The following is a 24,012-nucleotide window of genomic DNA, read 5'->3' on the forward strand; positions in this document are numbered from 1 at the left end:
TACATGCACAAGTAGCCTGGCTAGCTTACTACCGCCCCATAGAGAAGACAAGTAGCCTGGCTAGCTTACTACCGCCCCCTAGAGAAGATTCATACAAATTACTAGACAGACTGCTTCCTATCAATCCGTACATGATGTGAGACACATTTGACAGAAAGTACTGAAAGTAACAATCTTTCTTTTTGTCATGTTCTAGTATCGGGAAAAAGTACAGCACTTTCGGTATACAAGGCAGCACACAGTTATTTAAAACACTTTGTTCTTTTACTTAATAACTTAAGCATATTGTATTTTTGTGTAGATTGCGTGGGCCTTGAACAAGGGTATAAAGGCGACCCATAAGAAGTTCTGGGACGTGGAGCGAGGAGTCACCTACATCCCCTGGAGCAAGGTGAAGATGGAGGAGCTGGAGGGGTATAGGGAAGGAGGCATGCTGGATGCAGAAACACTCTGTCCAGGTAAACATCTGACTTCTGTCTTCCACAACAGCAACACTGTCTGCTTTGGGTGAATCTCAATTGTCTTCCTTGATTCCTCACCTCCTATCTCTCTCCTTGCCTCCTTCTCAAAAATGCATTGGAGAAGAAGATTTCTGGTTCCTCTCCTCAGACCTCCTCCAATGCACTTTGAAGAAGGATGTGAGTAAAGAGGGTGTGAGGAATCAAGGAACCCTGTTGAGATTCACCCTCTGTCTAGATGTGGAATTATTGTGGCCTGGAGTCTTTCTTGAACTCGCAACTTGACTCGTAAAAACCTGGCTTTTAACTTTTCCAAGTTAGGTCAAGTGGTCGGAAGAAATTGTTGCCCAAGTCAGAAGTATTGGACATAGAGTTAAGTTATATCTATCTCCACATTGCTGGTGTAGCTAGCCTGTTTAAGTGTATTATTATTCCTGATTGATTGGTCTGTTTGTCAGAGTGGGGAGATGAGGTGAAGGAGCTGACTAAACCAGGAGGACTGAACAACGGAGGAGGAGTGGACGGCATGGAGACAGAGGGAGCTGCCACCGCCCACGTACAGGTAACACCCGCTACAGGGGACCCAATGAAACGCACCACAGACAGCAGGGACCCTATGAAACACACTAGTCTGGGTCTTCTGTCTCACCATAGTATCTCACCATCTTATTTCTTGGGAAACAGAGTTTATCCTGAGGTTTTGTGCCTTAGTTGTCAGTTTATTTTTATTTTTATTAAAATTGCAAGTTTTCTAAGTATTGGTATAGGAATGCATACACGTTTCCTCAACACAAATGCAACAATGTGAGAAAGTGGATTAATAAAAAACGATTTTACTAGTATCATGGCATGGTTGACTAGTATTTCACAGGTATTCACTCACCTCAGTACATCACCTATATAAAAACTAAGGTCCATATTGAAAGGCTATTGTATAGCTTTCCTCCTGTAGTAAGTGAAACCAGTCTGAATGCAATGATCCAGTTTCTGCCTACATGACACCTTTTTACTGAGTTTCACAATACTCCCCAATAAATGAAAAGGCAACTTTACTCGTCAATACTTGTCTTTTCACTTGTCTAATCAAAAAGGTGCCTTCCTGATATCAGGTAGGAGGCTCTAAGGATGTTCCGTTTGTCACAATTTTTGATAACGTATAAATGGCCATTTTTTTGGGGTTCGGTTTTCCAACCAAATTCCCCAAATTCCATGTGAAATCTCAATGCAGCTGCACTGCTACCAGCAATGGTTTGAGTCTCACAGTACGTCCCTTTCAGATGGCTAACTATTGCACCTGTACTGCCATTACTCTACCTCCATTTCCTTCTCATTTAACTTCTCATAGTATTGCCATACAGGACTTCCCTGCTGTCGCTTGCCTTCCTCTGCCATTTTTACCAACTGTTAACGACGATGACGTAGTGGTGGATCATCATCCCCAAAGTAATTGATTTCTCGACTCCTTGCATGTCGACTCCCGGCGTCGAATCCCAATTCTGAGCGTCAAGATTTGAGTCTGCTAAGAATAGTCCTTTTTGGAGCGGAGAGACTAGTTGCTGTACTTCCCAGAACACAGACACATCTTTCATAGCGAGCTAGCAAAGGACTGAACGAGAGGAGTGGCACAGTATTGGCAGTTCGGCCACCAGGCAGGCAGGCAGACAGTCAGAACCGTGCACTAGGTCTATCTATCAGTATGTTGGTCTGCCACCAGACAGACAGAACCGTGCACTAGCTCTATCAGTATGTTGGTCAGCCACCAGACAGACAGAACCGTGCACTAGGTCTATCTATCAGTATGTTGGTCAGCCACCAGACAGACAGAACCGTGCACTAGGTCTATCAGTATGCTGGTCAGCCACCAGACAGACAGAACCGTGCACTAGGTCTATCAGTATGTTGGTCTGCCACCAGACAGACAGAACCGTGCACTAGGTCTATCAGTATAAGCTGGTCAGCCACCAGACAGACAGAACCGTGCACTAGGTCTATCAGTATGTTGGTCAGCCACCAGACAGTCAGAACCGTGCACTAGGTCTATCAGTATGTTGGTCTGCCACCAGACAGACAGAACCGTGCACTAGGTCTATCAGTATAAGCTGGTCAGCCACCAGACAGACAGAACCGTGCACTAGGTCTATCAGTATAAGCTGGTCAGCCACCAGACAGACAGAACCGTGCACTAGGTCTATCAGTATAAGCTGGTCAGCCACCAGACAGACAGAACCGTGCACTAGGTCTATCAGTATAAGCTGGTCAGCCACCAGACAGACAGAACCGTGCACTAGGTCTATCAGTATGTTGGTCAGCCACCAGACAGTCAGAACCGTGCACTAGGTCTATCAGTATGTTGGTCAGCCACCAGACAGACAGAACCGTGCACTAGGTCTATCAGTATGTTGGTCAGCCACCAGACAGACAGAACCGTACACTAGGTCTATCAGTATGTTGGTCAGCCACCAGACAGACAGAACCGTGCACTAGGTCTATCAGTATAAGCTGGTCAGCCACCAGACAGTCAGAACCGTGCACTAGGACTATCTATCAGTATGCTGGTCAGCCACCAGACAGTCAGAACCGTGCACTAGGTCTATCTATCAGTATGCTGGTCAGCCACCAGACAGACAGAACCGTGCACTAGGTCTATCTATCAGTATGCTGGTCAGCCACCAGACAGACAGAACCGTGCACTAGGTCTATCAGTATGTTGGTCAGCCACCAGACAGACAGAACCGTGCACTAGGTCTATCAGTATGTTGGTCTGCCACCAGACAGACAGAACCGTGCACTAGCTCTATCAGTATGTTGGTCAGCCACCAGACAGACAGAACCGTGCACTAGGTCTATCTATCAGTATGTTGGTCAGCCACCAGACAGACAGAACCGTGCACTAGGTCTATCAGTATGCTGGTCAGCCACCAGACAGACAGAACCGTGCACTAGGTCTATCAGTATGTTGGTCTGCCACCAGACAGACAGAACCGTGCACTAGGTCTATCAGTATAAGCTGGTCAGCCACCAGACAGACAGAACCGTGCACTAGGTCTATCAGTATAAGCTGGTCAGCCACCAGACAGACAGAACCGTGCACTAGGTCTATCAGTATAAGCTGGTCAGCCACCAGACAGACAGAACCGTGCACTAGGTCTATCAGTATGCTGGTCAGCCACCAGACAGTCAGAACCGTGCACTAGGACTATCTATCAGTATGCTGGTCAGCCACCAGACAGTCAGAACCGTGCACTAGGTCTATCTATCAGTATGCTGGTCAGCCACCAGACAGACAGAACCGTGCACTAGGTCTATCTATCAGTATGCTGGTCAGCCACCAGACAGACAGAACCGTGCACTAGGTCTATCAGTATGTTGGTCAGCCACCAGACAGACAGAACCGTGCACTAGGTCTATCAGTATGTTGGTCTGCCACCAGACAGACAGAACCGTGCACTAGGTCTATCTATCAGTATGCTGGTCAGCCACCAGACAGTCAGAACCGTGCACTAGGTCTATCTATCAGTATAAGCTGGTCAGCCACCAGACAGACAGAACCGTGCACTAGGTCTATCAGTATAAGCTGGTCAGCCACCAGACAGACAGAACCGTGCACTAGGTCTATCAGTATGTTGGTCAGCCACCAGACAGTCAGAACCGTGCACTAGGTCTATCAGTATGTTGGTCAGCCACCAGACAGACAGAACCGTGCACTAGGTCTATCAGTATGTTGGTCAGCCACCAGACAGTCAGAACCGTGCACTAGGTCTATCAGTATGTTGGTCAGCCACCAGACAGTCAGAACCGTGCACTAGGTCTATCAGTATGCTGGTCAGCCACCAGACAGTCAGAACCGTGCACTAGGTCTATCAGTATGTTGGTCAGCCACCAGACAGACAGAACCGTGCACTAGGTCTATCAGTATGTTGGTCAGCCACCAGACAGACAGAACCGTGCACTAGGTCTATCAGTATGTTGGTCAGCCACCAGACAGACAGAACCGTGCACTAGGTCTATCAGTATGTTGGTCAGCCACCAGACAGACAGAACCGTGCACTAGGTCTATCAGTATAAGCTGGTCAGCCACCAGACAGACAGAACCGTGCACTAGGTCTATCAGTATAAGCTGGTCAGCCACCAGACAGACAGAACCGTGCACTAGGTCTATCAGTATAAGCTGGTCAGCCACCAGACAGACAGAACCGTGCACTAGGTCTATCTATCAGTATGCTGGTCAGCCACCAGACAGTCAGAACCGTGCACTAGGTCTATCTATCAGTATGCTGGTCAGCCACCAGACAGTCAGAACCGTGCACTAGGTCTATCTATCAGTATGCTGGTCAGCCACCAGACAGTCAGAACCGTGCACTAGGTCTATCAGTATGTTGGTCAGCCACCAGACAGTCAGAACCGTGCACTAGGTCTATCAGTATGCTGGTCAGCCACCAGACAGTCAGAACCGTGCACTAGGTCTATCAGTATGTTGGTCAGCCACCAGACAGTCAGAACCGTGCACTCGGTCTATCAGTATGTTGGTCAGCCACCAGACAGTCAGAACCGTGCACTAGGTCTATCAGTATGTTGGTCAGCCACCAGACAGACAGAACCGTGCACTAGGTCTATCAGTATGTTGGTCTGCCACCAGACAGACAGAACCGTGCACTAGGTCTATCAGTATGTTGGTCAGCCACCAGACAGTCAGAACCGTGCACTGGGTCTATCAGTATGTTGGTCTGCCACCAGACAGTCAGAACCGTGCACTAGGTCTATCAGTATGTTGGTCAGCCACCAGACAGTCAGAACCGTGCACTGGGTCTATCAGTATGTTGGTCAGCCACCAGACAGTCAGAACCGTGCACTAGGTCTATCAGTATGTTGGTCTGCCACCAGACAGTCAGAACCGTGCACTGGGTCTATCAGTATGTTGGTCAGCCACCAGACAGTCAGAACCGTGCACTAGGTCTATCTATCAGTATGTTGGTCAGCCACCAGACAGACAGAACCGTGCACTGGGTCTATCAGTATGTTGGTCAGCCACCAGACAGACAGAACCGTGCACTGGGTCTATCAGTATGTTGGTCTGCCACCAGACAGTCAGAACCGTGCACTAGGTCTATCTATCAGTATGTTGGTCAGCCACCAGACAGACAGAACCGTGCACTAGGTCTATCTATCAGTATGCTGGTCAGCCACCAGACAGTCAGAACCGTGCACTAGGTCTATCAGTATAAGCTGGTCAGCCACCAGACAGACAGAACCGTGCACTAGGTCTATCAGTATGTTGGTCAGCCACCAGACAGTCAGAACCGTGCACTAGGTCTATCAGTATAAGCTGGTCAGCCACCAGACAGACAGAACCGTGCACTAGGTCTATCTATCAGTATAAGCTGGTCAGCCACCAGACAGACAGAACCGTGCACTAGGTCTATCAGTATGTTGGTCAGCCACCAGACAGTCAGAACCGTGCACTAGGTCTATCAGTATAAGCTGGTCAGCCACCAGACAGACAGAACCGTGCACTAGGTCTATCAGTATGTTGGTCAGCCACCAGACAGTCAGAACCGTGCACTAGGTCTATCAGTATGTTGGTCAGCCACCAGACAGTCAGAACCGTGCACTCGGTCTATCAGTATGTTGGTCAGCCACCAGACAGTCAGAACCGTGCACTAGGTCTATCAGTATGTTGGTCAGCCACCAGACAGACAGAACCGTGCACTAGGTCTATCAGTATGTTGGTCTGCCACCAGACAGACAGAACCGTGCACTAGGTCTATCAGTATAAGCTGGTCAGCCACCAGACAGTCAGAACCGTGCACTAGGTCTATCAGTATGTTGGTCTGCCACCAGACAGTCAGAACCGTGCACTAGGTCTATCAGTATGTTGGTCAGCCACCAGACAGTCAGAACCGTGCACTAGGTCTATCTATCAGTATGTTGGTCAGCCACCAGACAGACAGAACCGTGCACTAGGTCTATCAGTATGTTGGTCAGCCACCAGACAGACAGAACCGTGCACTAGGTCTATCAGTATGTTGGTCAGCCACCAGACAGACAGAACCGTGCACTAGGTCTATCAGTATAAGCTGGTCAGCCACCAGACAGACAGAACCGTGCACTAGGTCTATCTATCAGTATGCTGGTCAGCCACCAGACAGTCAGAACCGTGCACTAGGTCTATCAGTATGTTGGTCAGCCACCAGACAGTCAGAACCGTGCACTAGGTCTATCTATCAGTATAAGCTGGTCAGCCACCAGACAGACAGAACCGTGCACTAGGTCTATCAGTATGCTGGTCAGCCACCAGACAGTCAGAACCGTGCACTAGGTCTATCTATCAGTATAAGCTGGTCAGCCACCAGACAGTCAGAACCGTGCACTAGGTCTATCAGTATAAGCTGGTCAGCCACCAGACAGACAGAACCGTGCACTAGGTCTATCAGTATGTTGGTCAGCCACCAGACAGACAGAACCGTGCACTAGGTCTATCAGTATAAGCTGGTCAGCCACCAGACAGACAGAACCGTGCACTAGGTCTATCAGTATGTTGGTCAGCCACCAGACAGACAGAACCGTGCACTAGGTCTATCTATCAGTATGTTGGTCTGCCACCAGACAGACAGAACCGTGCACTAGGTCTATCAGTATGTTGGTCTGCCACCAGACAGTCAGAACCGTGCACTAGGTCTATCAGTATGTTGGTCAGCCACCAGACAGACAGAACCGTGCACTAGGTCTATCAGTATGTTGGTCAGCCACCAGACAGTCAGAACCGTGCACTAGGTCTATCTATCAGTATAAGCTGGTCAGCCACCAGACAGACAGAACCGTGCACTAGGTCTATCTATCAGTATGTTGGTCAGCCACCAGACAGTCAGAACCGTGCACTAGGTCTATCAGTATAAGCTGGTCAGCCACCAGACAGACAGAACCGTGCACTAGGTCTATCTATCAGTATGTTGGTCAGCCACCAGACAGTCAGAACCGTGCACTAGGTCTATCAGTATGTTGGTCAGCCACCAGACAGACAGAACCGTGCACTAGGTCTATCAGTATGTTGGTCAGCCACCAGACAGACAGATCCGTGCACTAGGTCTATCAGTATGTTGGTCAGCCACCAGACAGTCAGAACCGTGCACTAGGTCTATCTATCAGTATGCTGGTCAGCCACCAGACAGTCAGAACCGTGCACTAGGTCTATCTATCAGTATGCTGGTCAGCCACCAGACAGTCAGAACCGTGCACTAGGTCTATCAGTATGTTGGTCTGCCACCAGACAGTCAGAACCGTGCACTAGGTCTATCAGTATGTTGGTCAGCCACCAGACAGACAGAACCGTGCACTAGGTCTATCAGTATGTTGGTCAGCCACCAGACAGACAGAACCGTGCACTAGGTCTATCTATCAGTATGCTGGTCAGCCACCAGACAGTCAGAACCGTGCACTAGGTCTATCTATCAGTATGTTGGTCAGCCACCAGACAGTCAGAACCGTGCACTAGGTCTATCTATCAGTATGTTGGTCTGCCACCAGACAGTCAGAACCGTGCACTAGGACTATCGATCGGCATTCAAAAGCACTATGTCGCACAAAGGAATGCTGTCTCGCTATTTCTTGGCTTGCGGACTTCAGTAATGCAGGGCCTATCGTTAATAAATAGGCTCCAGATGATATTCAAAACGGAACGGACCAAAGACTGAACACACACTGGCATCGTTAGCAAAGAGAAAGAGCAGGCGAGACAGCGTGAGGAAGAGAGAGTAAGGGTCTGGCAGAAAGAACTATGAACATATGTCTTGGTAATCTGTATCTTTTGCAATGTATTGCATGCCTCGCATATTCACCAAAGTAGCCTAAAGTTCACCTCTTCCTCTCTTGTTTTTTTTTATTGACACAACTCCCCCCCCCCCCCAGGCCTTTTATAGCCTATCGTCTAGTTGGGCTTTAACACGAAAAATCATGTTTTTGTGATGACTATTGCACTGTGATGATAACAGGTTTTTCCAGTTAGGGACTTTTCTTAATGGTTTTAAATTCCGTATTAACTTTCACCCTTCTAGTAGGGTCATTGATACAGATGAAAACAGTTTTGCATAAAAAATAAAACCTTTTATGAAGCTGATTTGAGTTTGGAATATGGATTCTCCTACAATTTTTTTTTTAGTGTACTACCTGGTGTTTGGCTCCCTCAATGATAGATTTTTCACCATATCAATATCAGCTGCTGTTCAAAGTCCTTGTTTTCAAGCCAAATATTTTGACATTCTAATTCGATTGACATTCGTTTGAACGGAATGTTATTCTGAGACTCAGTGGACTGAGTGCCCTCACCTCATGACTGTGACAATTGCACCATTCTGTGATGGGCAGGCTGGTGAATAATCTATGCTGTCATGAAGATCATTGAATCAGCTTAATATAAGATCATTGAATCAGCTTAATATAAGATCATTGAATCAGCTTAATATAAGATCATTGAATCAGCTTAATATAAGATCATTGAATCAGCTTAATATAAGATCATTGAATCAGCTTAATATAAGATCATTGAATCAGCTTAATATAAGATCATTGAATCAGCTTAATATAAGATCATTGAATCAGCTTAATATTAGATCATTGAATCAGCTTAACATTTGACTCTCACTTAACCCAGAACTTAAAAATATGTTTCTCTTTGAGTTGATCCTACCTGTTGCACATTCCTTTAATACAGTGCATTCGGAAAGTATTCAGACCCCTTGACTTTCTCCACATTTTGTTACGTTACAGCCTTATTCTAAAATTGATTACATGTTATTTTTTTCCTCATCAATCTACACATAATACCAAAGCAAAAACAGGTTTTTAGACATTTTTGCAAGTGTATAAAAAAATAAACTGAAATTACATGTACATAAGTATTCAGACCCTTGACAAAGTACTGAGTAAAGGCACCTTTTGGCAGCGATTACAGCCTCGAGTCTTCTTGGATATGACGCTACAAGCTTGGCACACCTGTATTTGGGGAGTTTCTCCCATTCTTCTCTGCAGATCCTCTCAAGCTCTGTCAGGATGGATGGGGAGCGTTGCTACACAGCTATTATCAGGTCTCTCCAGAGATGTTCAAGTCCAGGCTCTGGCTGGGCCACTCAAGGACATTGATACATGTCCTGAACCCACTCCTGCGTGGTCTTGGCTGTGTGCTTAGGGTCGTTGTCCTGTTGGAAGGTGAACCTTTGCCCCAGTCTGAGAACCTGCTGCAGAGCGCTCAGGACTTCATCAATGGTCTCGCTGTACTTTGCTCCGTTCATTTTTGACTTGACCATGACTAGTCTCCCAGTCCCCTGATGCTGCCACTACCATGCTACACCGTAGGGATGGTGCCAGGTTTCCTCCATATGTGATGCTCGGCATTCAGGCCAAAGAGTTCAATCTTGGTTTCATCAGACCAGAGAATCTTGTTTCTCATGGTCTGAGAGTCCTTTAGGTGCCTTTTGGCAAACTCCAAGCGGGCTGTCATGTGCCTTTTACTAAGGAGTGGCTTCCGTCTGGTCACTCTACCATAAAGACCTGATTGGTGGAGTGCTGCAGAGATGGTTGTCCTTCTGGAAGGTTCTCCCATCTCCACAGAGGAACTCAGGAGCTCTGTCAGAGTGACCATCGGGTTCTTGGTCACCTCCCTAACCAAGGCCCTTCTCCACCAATTATTCCGTTTGGCCTGGCAGCTCTAGGAAGTTTTGGTTCCAAACTTATGTAAATGTCTGTCATTATGGAGTATTGTGTATAGATTGAGCAGTAAAAAAATAAAAGTATTTAATCCATTTTAGAATAAGGCTATAATGTACCAAAAATGTGGAAAAGGGGAAGGGGGTCTTTCTGATTGCACTGTAATGTTCACAACACAAAAATAATCAAATCATTTATTATTGAAAAGATCTTAGCAGATGGATTGCTTCACATGAACTTTGACCTGTTAGTTGCATCGTGTGTGTGTATATACATAGGTTGTACCAGAGGCTGTTTCTTGGTACAAGGCAGATCAGGGTTGTACTACTACGGACAATTGTGTTTATAACTGTATTCCTAGTTCTTACACACAAACATACAGGAACACATGAACCTGAATGTTGTGACATGTGGAGCTATCAAACACAACACAAGTTTATGGTTGTCTTCAGAAGCAGGCTTGGGATTTTATATTTTTTTTTTAGAAGTGATTAATTAAAACATGCTCACTAGAAGGACGAGAAGATAATCCCATCTAAATGTCATCTTTGCCGTTAAAAAAACAAAAAAACAATTCTGGATAAGGTAGGGATTTACTGCAGTATTTTATCAACAGAATATATAGGTAAAAATATGTGTTGTCAAACCTGCTTAAAACATCCTCTATTGCAATAATCTGTAACTTCAGCATTTGAACAGTTGTGTATGAAATGTAATGTTCCTCATTACGTTATTATACGTTTTCAAAATACTTCATACCACCTAGTTCAGTATCAGGGCCATACAGTCTAACCCTGAAACCCACTCCACCCTGAAACCCACTCCCACACTCCTCAACTGGTCTTATCTGCCGGCCTTTTATTTCAGTCAACCAAACAACTTGAGGTTATCACCCAGGTAGGTGAACGAGGTGAACCTGGAAGATGATACTTTTAGCCCCCCTAACAGCTTTCAACAGACACCTGCAGTGGCTACAATATATATTTTTTTGTAGTGCCGTTCTGTTGCTCCAATTGACACTGTGTCAGGATCGTCAGTTTCACGAGGCCTCACTAAGGTGAGTGTTTCTGGACGTGGAATATGGATATCGCAGATCCGTTCCTCGCTGGGAGTAATACTGAGGAACCTCTCCAATGGCTGACAGGTAAAGGTGATGCTCCCTCCCTCGTTGGAATTGACTGGATTCCTCTCGTGACATATTGGGGGGGGGGGGGGGTCGTCAAGTCCCAGAAACAACTGAACGAGCCACAGTTAATCTATCACAATTCAAGTTGCCACAAATGACCTGAAATTGGCGTCTGAGCAGAACAGTTGTCATTATGCTGTTCCTGCGATATCAGATATCTTTATTGCTCACTTTACAATATTCCAGTGTTTATTTGTCTAATGCTCTCGTGAGGAGCTCCCTCTGGGCCAAAGACATGAGGTGAGCTGAAACAATGTTTTTCCAATGTCCAGGACTCCCAGCTGATCACAATGTATAAAATGAGCATCGTTCACGGTCTCACATTAGCCCTGGGTTTTTCAGGCCTTATCTAACAATATTGATACGGTTACATACTTTGCGTAGTTGAAGAGAAAGATTCCTTAACACATTTATTCAACAGTAAGGCAACATACAGGATGTTATCTACCTGACAGTGATCTCAAATGTTCTCAGTTCGGTTACGTTTAATCGGCAGAAAGTAGAAACAATAAGACTGTTGGCCACTGTAGTTGTGGGTCTAGCAGGAACGAAGGAGGCAGACAGCCTGTGGGCCCCACGGTGGAGCTCCACCACAGGATCCTCTGCCGGTGGAATCTGAGACCTGGGTAAGGATAGGACCCCCCCCCCTCTCCCTCTCCCCACTAACTCCCTGCGGTGGCACTGTGGCTGTGTGGTTATGTAGGAATTAATTCACTTTCATGTTATCAGAAGTGTACGGTATGCATATAAATACTATATTGAGCACATAAACATTGCTGCTACTTTCAGTGACTAGGTGAGATCCTTTTGGATTTGGTGTACAGAATGAGTCTTGGTTCGGGGTTCAGTTTTCATGTGCATGCATTTTACTAGGTTTTTAGCATACTACATAATTTTTAGTCAGATAAATAAGCAGTAAAGGATATGATTGTTATTCAAGTCTGAGTGTGTTATATTTATGCTGAACTATTCATGAGTTTAAGCTTCTAGAATTCAGCATTTTTCTGCCAATTTATTAGGTACATTCTTTTTGTGGATCATAATCCTCAGCTTGTATGGTGTAGCTATAGGAAAGCTTGTCTACTAAAATATATGGGGGGGGGGCAGGAAGTTGATTGTCACAGATCTAGGATCAGCTTGTAAAAGATGTAAAACTGATCTTCTTGGATTAGATTTCAGGGGCAACAAAAACAATGTCCTACCCCCGGAGGTTGAGTAAATGACATTACTAAGCTGCTCCCGAACGTTCTACACCAGGACATGGAAATCGATTCTATCGTAGTCCATATGGGGTTTAATGACGTTATGAAGGGCAGCTCTGAACAGTTGGAAACTGGATTTTTAAAGAGCTGATTGACTGCTAGATACTAATAAAATACCCATCATATCTGGCCCTGTGCCCTCTCTGAATCGTGGCATTGAACACTTTAGCAGGATTCTTTCTCTTTAACTTTTGTTGACAATTTCGATACCTTTTGTCGACCAAACAGGTTTTATAAGGAGGATGGGATCCACTCAAATCATTTGGGTTCCTGGATCCTTTCACAGCAGTATAAGGCTGCGTTGAGACAATGACTTATCAACGACCCAAACCCAGCTCAGCTAATCCCTACCACTGAGTGTTCATAATGCTTTAGCAAATGTACATTATCCCAGGGGCATTGGAAGACACAATGTAAGTAACCTAATTTATGTCCCTCTAACTGCCCTGAATGCCTCTGCTGATCCTACAGCTATTGTATGCAGTAATCATGTGCCTATGAACCAGATTGATACTGTTAGCACTGAGGCGGTGTGCCCGAGCAGCTCACCCTGCACAAACATAAATAACATGAGCATATCTACTTCTGCTAAGCTTCCCAGTAAAGCAATGAAAACAAGCAAGCATCCAAGAAAAGTGCTAAAAATAGCCCACGTTAACATATGTAGCTTAAGAAACAAGGTTCATGAAATCAATAATTTGCTAGAAACTCTGACACTCACTTAGTCCCAACAAAATGTATTGGTCACATACACATGGTTAGCAGATGTTAATGCAAGTGTAGTGAAATGCTTGTGCTTCTAGTTCCAACAGTGCAGTAATATCTAAAAATTCCCAACAACTACCTAATACCTTTGATGATAACATATACAGAAAATATAGAAATGCCAATGGTGGAGGTGTTGCTGTTTTTATATTCCGAACCACATTCCTGTAAAGATTAGAGAGGATCTCATGTTAAATACTGTTGAAGTAATATGGCTACAGGTTCATCTGCTTCACCTAAAGCCCATTCTGGTGGGAAGCTGCTATAGACCACCCAGTGCTAACAGTCAGAATCTGTAGAACATGTGTGAAATGCTTGATAATGTATGTGATATCTACAGAGGTATAATTTCTGGGTGATTTACATATTGACTGGCTTTCATCAGGCTGCCCACTCAAGAGAAAGCTTTAAACAGTAACCAGTGCCTGCAACCTGGTTCAGTTTATCAGTCAACCTACCAGGGTTGTTACAAACAGCACAGGAATGAAATCATCAACATGTATTGATCACATCTTTACTAATGTTGCAGAAATGTGCTTTAAAGCAGTATCCAGATCCATCAGATGTAGTGATCACAATATAGTAGCCATATCTAGGAAAACCAAAGTTCCAAAGGCTGGGCCTAATATAGTGTATAAGAGGTCATACAAGACGTTTTGTAGTGATTCATATGTTGATGATGTAAAGAATATTTGTTGGTCTGTGGTGTGTAATGAGGAGCGAACAGACACTGCACTTGACACATTTATGAAATTGCTTATTCCAGTACTTATAAGCACCCATTAAGAAAATGACTAAAAACAATTAAATCCCTGTGGATTGACGAGGAATTTAAAAATTGTATGTTTGAGAGGGATGAGGTTAAAGGAATGGCAAATAAGTCTGCCTGCATAACCGATTGGCAAACATACTGCACATTGAGAAATCATGTGACTAAACTGAATAAAAATAATTAACTACACTATGAAACAAAGATTAATGACAAAGAATGATAGTAAAAAGCTTTGGAGCAACTTAAATTACATTTTGGGGCGAAAGGGAAAACTTGGCTCCATCATTCATTGGCTCATTCATCAAAAAGCACACTGATATGGCCAACTACTTAATTACTTTTTCATTGGCAAGATAAGAAAACTTAGGCATGACATGCCAGCAACAAACGCTGACACTACACATCCAAGTATATCGGACCAAATTATGAAAGACAAGAATTGTAATTCCATAAAGTCAGTGTGGAAGAAGTGAAAAACGTATAGTTGTCTATCAACAATGACAAGCCACCAGGGTCTGACAATCTGGATGGAAAATGACTGAGGATAATAGCAGACGATATTGCCACTCCTATTTGCCACATCTTCAATTTAAGCCGACTAGAGAGCGTGTTGCCCTCAGGCCTGGAGGGAAGCAAAAGTCATTCAGCTACCAAAGAATAGTAAAGCCCCCTTTACTGGCTCAAATAGCCAACCAATCAGCTTGTTACCAACCCTTCGTAAACTTTTGGGGAAAAATGGTGTTTGACCGGATACAATGCTCTTTCACAGTAAACAAATTGACAAACTTTCAGCATGCTTCTAGGGAAGGACATTCAACAAGCACAACTCTTATACTGATGACTGATGATTGGCTGAGAGAAATTGATGGTAAAACGATTGTGGTGGCTGTTTTTTTTCTTCAGTGCGGCTTTTGACATTTTCTATCATCATCGTCTGCTGCTGGAAAAACAGACCACAGAGGGTGTTCTTTGATGGAAGCCTCTCTAACATAGTCCAGGTAGAATCAGGAATTCCCCCAGGGCAGCTGTCTAGGCCCATTTTACTTTTTTTCAATCTTTATTAATGACATGCCACTGGCTTTGAGTAAAGTGCGTCTATGTATGCAGATGACTCGACACTATACACATCAGCTACCACAGCAACTGAAATGACTGCAACACTAAACAAAGAGTTGCACTTAGTTTCAGAGTGGGTGGCGAGGAATAAGTTAGTCCTAAATATTTAAACTAAAAGCATTGTACTTCACTAAACCCTAATTCTCCACTAAATATTGTAATAAATCATGTTGAAATTGAGCAAGTTGAGGTGACTAAACTACTTGGAGTAACCCTGTATTGTAAACTGTGATGGTCAAAACGTAGATACAACAGTAGCTCAGATTGGGAGAAGTCTGTCCATAATAAAGCCCTGCTCAACCTTCTTAACAGCACTATCAACAAGGCAGGTCCTACAGGCCCTAGTTTTGTCGCACCTGGACTACTATTTCAGTCCTGTGGTCAAGTGCCAAAAAAAGGAACTTAGGAAAATTGCAATTGGCTCAGAACAGGGCAGGCATAGCTGGCCCTTGGATGTACACGGAGAGCTAACATTAATAATATGCATGTCAATCTCTCCTGGCTCAAAGTGGAGGAGAGATTGACTTCATCACTACTTCTATTTATGAGAGATGTTGAATGCATAGGGCTGTCTGTTTGAAGTACTGGCGTGCAGCTCAGATACCCATACATAACCCACAAGACATGCCATCTATTCACAGTCCCCAAGTCCAGAACAGACTATGGGAGGTGCACAGTACTACATAGAGCCATGAATACATGGAACTCTATTCCACATCAAGTAACTGATGCAAGCAGTAGAATCAGATTTATAAAAATACATCTTATAGAACAACGGGGACTGTGAAGACACACAAACAGACACATGCACACACACACGATAGCATACACACTATACACACACGTACACATGGATTTTGTACTGTAGATATGTGGTGAGCAGGGCAGTTAACGTGGAAGACGTGGATGTCGATTATGGCAGCCCCCCGCACCTCTGATTCAGAGGCGTTGGTTTAAATGTGGAAGACACATTTTCAGTTGAATGCATTGTTGTACACCTGACTAGGTATCCCCCTTTCCCTTTAAATCAAATCAAATGTATTTACATAGCCCTTCTTAGATCAGCTGATGTCACAAAGTGCTGTACAGAAACCCAGCCTAAAACCACAAACAGCAAACAATGCAGGTGTAGAAGCACGGTGGCTAGGAAAAACTCCCTAGAAAGGCCGAAACCTAGAGAGGAACCAGGCTTTAGTGGTGGAGTAGGGGCCTGAAGGCACACGGTGTATTGTGAAATCTGTGAATGTATTGTAATGTTTAAAAATGTTTATAAACTGCCTTAATTCTGCCGGTCCCCAGGAAGAGGAGCTGGCAACAGCTAATGGGGATCCATTATAAATACCAATTCTCCTTTTGTAGCAACCAATAATGTGTATAAACCCTGGATGACTGACAGCTGGTGCTGTATTGATGTCACCATGCAGCCATCAGGTACTCCATTGTTAAAAAAAAATATAGATATTATTTGGAAGCTATAGAAATAATGTAATGTCTACATTGACACATCTATTCTAATTACAGCAAAAGTAATTTAAAAACATGTCATTTTGACCTTTTTAATAAATGTTAATTGAAATACTGTGGAATTCCATTAATTCCTAGCATGGAGGACCACTCCATAGAGAACGATAGAGAGCTCTAGTGACCAAAAGGTTGTTTATCATGTGCAGTGCCATTGAGGGCTTCCGCCATTTTAATGTAGTACACTGGGTGAGATTTCATTGGCTGATCCTTCCAACCAGTCATGTCCAACTGGGTCATCAGGAGGGATCACCCAATCGCGAAGAAGAAAATTGACTACTTCAAAATGGAGATTGCCTCAATGGCGCGACCTATGCCGTCATGACACAGAAAGAATAGATCAGTCCTCTATCTATCTCTATGGACTGCTGCTACTGGTGGCTTCAAAGCCTCTCACTGGCCAATACATAGCATCAGCAATCCAGGGTTTATATAAATTATTGGTAGCAACGGGGATGTAAATTACACATGCCACTTACTACACGTCTAGTGAGGTGGCGTGACATCAGGAAAAAAGGAAGCAATTTAGTCTCGTCTACTTTTGTTTCCTGCAAATACTTTTTTTTTTAACTCTTAGTTTGTAGGTCTACTCTTCTAATGAAGTAAACAACAGTTCCTTTGAAGTAGTGGTACTTTCACTTGACTACAGAGTTGCAATACTCTACCCAGCCCTGCTAAGCAGTTGTCTTTATTAAAGGAGGGGAAATTAAAGTGCCGATCTGTGATTGCTACATCTATATTAATGATATATATATATAAAATATATATATATATATATATATACCCATTGATTCTTGACAAATATGAACTTAGAAATGCCTGAGGAGCTTTAGTTCAACTGTCCAACCCCATCAGAACACAAAATAAGCAGTACGTGTGTTTTACTCCGTTGTTTGTAAACAATCTAATTGCTAACTAACACTATAGTTTCGAAACATGGTTAAAACCTATCATTTTGGTCTCATGGATGTCAGTCCTTTCATCCATAGTCCCTTCTATGAATTTGAGAGTGCTATACATTTCTCCAGCCCCATCCCTAAGCTGTTTACCTTAAAAAAGGTCACCTTGTTATTGTTTGATTTGCAGATTGCCCCTTTTTTTAATGTTTTTATTTGTTTGGCTTTGAACTGCTTAATACTGTCAATGTACTTGCAGCTCATGTGCAGTCCCTCTAAGCTTTCGTATCTGTTGTTGATGAAATTAATTGCCCCAATTTTAAATCCGAGGACATACAAGTTATGTGGATGCAATGAAACTAAAGGTAGGTTACTGGTAGTGTGGTACAAGCCAGTAATATTTTTCTTTACAGTTTCCCTTCAATAATATGGTCAATACGTGGCAACGGTTACATTAAACATATAGACAAGCGATAGAAAACTGAAGAGAACTCCAAACAAGTTCCGTAAGTAAAAGGGATAATTATGCCTTTTTTTTTTTTTTTAAATGTATATGTATGAATCTCATTTGTTTATTAATCATTCTTAATTGATAGAAATACACATTTTGTTTGAATTTGTGATCGAACAAGGTATCCTTTTCTTCAAAGAAAAGGGGGATGATTGAGGGATGTTAACAATATCTGAAGGTATCACAAAACCTCTGAATCGGAGCCCAGTACAATAGTGTTTTTCAACCGGTTCCCGTGGACCCACAGGACTGCATATTTCTGTTCCCGTCCAGCATGACCTCAGTTGCTTCAATAAGCCCTTGATTAGTTGATTCAGGTGTGTGTGTGTGTGTTAGACCAATCACTTTTGGCTCAGACATTTTTTTTCTTTCTTTTAAACTCACACAGCCTACTATGAAACATAATTACCGACGCCAGCGGTAACCGTACCCATAGCTACCTTTTCTTTTGAACTGTATCCTACAGACGTACAACGTTAACATGTTGACCATATATGGCGTACTACAGGTAACAACTGCTTCTACGTAATATAAGTGGTCCTGTGTGGCTCCCACAGTCGATAGAACATGTTGATTGCATCTTCAGGGTTGTGGGTTTGATTCCCGCTGGAGCCACCGATATGAAAACTTATACTTGCATTTAATGTAAGGCGCTTTGGATAAAAGCATCTGCTAATTGGCAATTTGGCATATCATATTATAAAAACACCATATCAAATAAGATATTATACAAACTCTCAATTTGATGTTTTGGAGAGAGGGAAAAATATCCATGATCATTGCTTAGTCCACACCTGAGTACATCTGTCAATGTATGGTCAGAGCCGTTTCCATCCTTCCAGCAGGGCTCCACACCTGCTCATTTTTGTCCTTGCCTTTTAACTAAGGGCTGATTTCTACCTGGGAAACCAGTACCCTTTTCACACTGTCGTACATGCTGGAACTAAACCGCTGGCACCGAACTGCTGGCACCGATACTCAGGCCAGCTGAGTACAACTTGGCTCGGTTCAGCTTGGCGGTGTGAGAATCCCTCAGGTGTGGACACTCCAACCAATCGGTAACATTCATAGATCAAGTAGGTGCCAGGGAGAACCGTAACTCGAGGAGATGAGTTCATTCAACACCCCTGCACTACAGTGATCACAAAAGGACATGAGCTGAGGGTCTGTTATCATCATTATGGAACTGCAGCACAACCTAGTCAACAAAGCCTGTTGATGGGAGAATTACAACTGAAACAGTGAAGACCTATTCTCTCTGGTCATGTCGTCTGGTCATCCTGTGGCGCTTGCCAGACGGTCACAAATACCTTGTATCTATCTGCATGTCACTGCAGTCTTAATCAAATCAAATGTATTTATATAGCCCTTCTTACATCAGCTGATGTCTCAAAGTGCTGTACAGAAACCCAGCCTAAAACCCCAAATAGCAAGCAATGCAGGTGTAGAAGCACGGTGGCTAGGAAAAACTCCCTAGAAAAGCCAAAACCTAGAGAGGAACCAGGCTATGAAGGGTGGCCAGTCCTCTTCTGGCTGTGCCGGGTGGAGATTATAACAGAACATGGCCAAAATCGTCTTCCGTCAGTGTCTATACAGAATATTTCTCATTGCTTATATCAGTGCACTGACACCACTGGGTAACTGTAGCTCATTTGACTCTCTGAATCACGTCCTTAAATACTAGACATGTTCACTACCCCAACTCGAAGATGAGTGTGTTTCTGTCAGTAGCGATAGCATGGCAATAAAAATAATATGTTTCCCACTGATTCTTTAAACTCACAATTAATGTAAATTGAAATGATACTGGAGTGTTTTGTTTCAATGTTAATCAGGTGATTAGTATAAACTGACGTATGGTCAGGATATTATCTATTGCCCGTCAGTAACTGGCACCTAAAACACTGAGGATTTGAGTTCTGACGTCAGTAACAGCTGGGTTTGCTTCCCTGTTCACTGCAGTGGAGGCTGGTGAGAGGAAGACGGGCTCATTGTAATGGCTGGAATTAATAAAACGGAGTGTTTGAGACGGTTCCATTTATTCCATCCTAGCCATTACAATGAGCCTGTCCTCCTACAGCTCCTCCCACCAGCCTCCACTGACTCCCTGGTATTAATATGTGATGGCATCCAAAACATGTGGGCTGTATACAATACAACAATTTTTTTTGTCCATTTGTTACACCAGAAAGTGGTATTCTGCCCCCCCCAGACAACACACAAACACACGTGTCAGCCACAGTACCGTGTCCCAGGAGCTATTTTGGGGCTTAAGAGCCTTGCCAAAGGGCACTGCGTTAGGAGAGTCTGTCAAGGATATGACACCAACAGCCCTCCAGATGCCAGTTCAGTCACCACAGCATCATCCCACTGGGCACACCACGTCATTTCAATGTGGAAATGTGGGTAATATTTGGTTGAGATGTTGATCAATGAGATTCAACCTTTTATTCACCCACTTAAAAAAGACAGCCAGAAGTTAATTTATTTTTTATTTATTGAATATTCGAAACATACTCGCAGTGAAGCCGCTCATTAACTACATCATACCAGTCATCCAAAAGGTTCCCAATTCAGAGCGACACAAAGACAGCCAGAAGTTTGTTGAAATCCCAATATTTTTTTTTTTTACTATGCTTTTGAATCTCGCTTGGGCAGCTTCTGCGCCCACATTTTTTCCCCCAATGGGTTTTATAGTAAAGACATAGATTTAAAAAAAAATATATATATATATATTACCTTTTAATGTGCCATGACGTTTTCATCAGATTGTCAAACAAATCACTTCAAAAATTAGGTTACCTTCGTACGTTCATCCCAAATAATTCCAGCATCCCAGCACTGCTCTGTTCTGTGTGTGTGTATATATATTATTCTCTGTTCACGAGAACCCTTGACGATGTGAGTCCTGAGGCCTCTTCTGCCTAATGGTAAGTACACCACAGCCTGCGTGTAGACTGAAGTTAATCAAGCAGCTGACCAAATCCCTTCTGGGTTAACAGAGATTACTGTGCTTTCAACTATTTATACTGAACAATAATATAAACACAACTTCTAATGTGTTGGTCCCATTTATCATGAACTGAAATAAAAGTTTAGAAATTTTCCATATGCACAAAATGCTTTATTTCTCTCATTTTGCGCACAAATTTGTTTTACATCCCTGTTAGTGAGCATTTCTCCTTTGTCAAGATAATCCATCCACCTGACAGGTGTGGCATATCAAGAAGCTGATTAAACAGCATGATCATTACACAGGTGCACCTTGTGCTGGGGACAAAAGACAACTCTAAAATGTGCAGTTTTGTCATGCAACACAATGTCTCAGGTTTTGAGGGAGCATGCAACTGGCATGCTGACTGCAGGAATGTCAACAAGAGCTGTTGCCAGATAATTTAATGTTTACATTTTCTACCATAAGTTGCCTCCAATGTCGTTTTAGAGAATTTGGCAGTACGTCCAACCGGCCTCACAACCGCAGACCACGTGAAGCCACTCTAGCTCAGGACCTCCACATCCGGCTACTTCATCTGCGGGATTGTCTGAGACCAGCCACCTGGACAGCTGTTGAAACTGTGGGTTTGCACAACCAAAGAATTTCTGCACAAACTGTCAGAAACTGTCTTGGGGAAACTCCTCTGCGTGATCATCGTCCTCACCAGGGTCTTGACCTGACTGCAGTGGGCAAATACTCACCTTCGATGTCCACTGGCCAAGTGTGCTCTTCGTGGATGAATCCCGGTTTCAACTGTACCGAGCAGATGGCAGATGGCAGACAGTGTATGGTGTTGTGTGGGCGAGCAGTTTGTTGATGTCAATGTTGTGAACAGAGTGCCCCATGGTGGGGTTATGGTATGGGCAGGCATAAGCTACGGATAATGAATACAAATGGCATTTTATCGATTAGCAATTTGAATGCACAGAGATACTGTAACGAGATCCTGAGGCCCATTGTCGTGCCATTCATCCGCCACCATCACCTCATGTTTCAGCATGATAATGCACAGCCTCATGTCGCAAGGATCTTTACACAATTCCTGGAAGCTGAAAATGTCCCAGTTATTCTATGGGCAAAATACTCACCAGACATGTCACCCATTGAGCATGTTTGGGATGCTCTGGATCGACGTGTACTACAGCACGTTCCAGTTCCCCCCCCGATATCCGGCAACCTCGCACAGCCACTGAAGAAGAGTGGGACAACATTCCACAGGACACAATCAACAGCCTGATCAACTCTACGTGAAGGAGATGTGTCGCGCTGCATGAGGTAAATGGTGGTCACACCAGATACTGACTGGTTTTCTGATCCACGCCCCCTACTTTTAAAGGTTTTTGACCAACAGATGCATATCTGTATTCCCAGTCATGTGAAATCCATAGATTAGGACCTAATGAATTTATTTCAATAGAGTGATTTCCTTATATGAAGTGTAACTCAGTACAATCTTTGAAATTGTTGCATGTTGCGTTTTATATTTTTGTTCAGTGTAAAAGCACAACCAAATTCCAACTAGGAAAAACAATGTCAGATTTTTTTGTGAAATTGTCATGTAAATGTATTATCACTGCACAACAAAGTTCAAATGGAAATACAATGTCAGATATTTTGTAGTTAAACAACAGATCAATGTGTTATCTCTGTGCTTCATCTAATAGCAGAACCAAATAACCTGGATTGTAGTTGAGAATGTGTACTTTAAAGTACATGGTGCAAAGTGATCAACGCTGTTCAATATTCTACACAGATTATTACAGCAATTGTGAAGATCTCCACCGACCTATCTTGAAACATGCTCGTTTTCTATGACTACATAAGAAGACATTTATAGTTACAATAACCTCAGTCGCCATGGATGTGTTTTTTTTTTTAAGGTTGAATAAATACTGTTACATTAGTTTGTTAGAACCTTAGCCTAAAGTTATCTACTATATTTGGTTGACAAAGCAACCAAATATTAACATTTTAAAGGAGAAGTGTCTTCGGTGCCACTAACTTTATGAATTAATAATTTATTATGTTGAATTCACATCTCCATCTCAACCAAAAATCAAAGTAAAAGAATTGGACTAAATCAAATCTTTATTTAAAGTGCTTTTAAAAAGGTGAACAATGCAGAAATCGCTCTCTGCCATTTCCTGTTTGCTAAAATTAGAATAGTTTGCCTAATTTCAGTTTAAATGACAAAACAAGCAAGTATAGTGTAGAGAATCATTGTACCATCTAAACCGCTGTGAAATATATTTTCCATAATCAAACCTATTGTAGTTTCAGCTGTTTAAAGCTGGTGTACAAAAACCGAAAGTAAAAGATGCAAAAAAATAATAATAATTTAAAAAAAACGTAAGAACGGGAAACACAGAAATAGAGCACATACTGTAGATATATATAGAACATATCGCTTCTTAGACTTGCTTTCAATGAGATTCACAGATCTATAACTGATTTTCGCCGGCTCACCCAAAAAGTTACATACTGCAGCTTTAAAGTATGATTTGATTTGATTTATTCCTATTCTTTAACTTAGATTTTTTTTGGTTGAGATGTAGACGTGAATACAACATATCAATTATTAATTTGTAAATAAACTGTAATTAAATCCAGACTAAGTCAGTAGTACAGATGGAACTATCCAAGCAGAAATACATCTCCTTCAAATGTTGATATTTGGTTGCGTTGACAAACAAACACAAAATATCCATTGTGTCTATAAATGTATAATTTCTATGTTGGATTCACGTCTCCATCTCAACCAAAAATCTAAGTTGTAGAATGTGACAAAATCAAATCAAACTTTAAATGCACTTTAAATTATGTTTTTGATTTAG

The 24,012-nt window shown here is 43.0% G+C and overlaps 1 protein-coding gene across 1 annotated transcript in view; it reads left to right on the forward strand.

The window, feature by feature from the left end:
• The window catches only part of LOC106581524 (SR-related and CTD-associated factor 4), a 51,773-nt gene that overhangs the window by 20,926 nt on the left and 6,835 nt on the right, over window positions 1-24,012 (forward strand). Inside the window, exons 11-12 of the mRNA XM_014163627.3 lie at window positions 302-458; window positions 917-1,020. Coding sequence (XP_014019102.3) covers window positions 302-458; window positions 917-1,020 — 261 coding nt within the window. The remainder of the gene's footprint in view (window positions 1-301; window positions 459-916; window positions 1,021-24,012) is intronic.

This window comes from Salmo salar, chromosome 20 (genome assembly GCF_965601325.2).
Source record: "Salmo salar chromosome 20, fSalSal1, whole genome shotgun sequence".
In the NCBI taxonomy this organism is placed as follows: domain Eukaryota; kingdom Metazoa; phylum Chordata; class Actinopteri; order Salmoniformes; family Salmonidae; genus Salmo; species Salmo salar.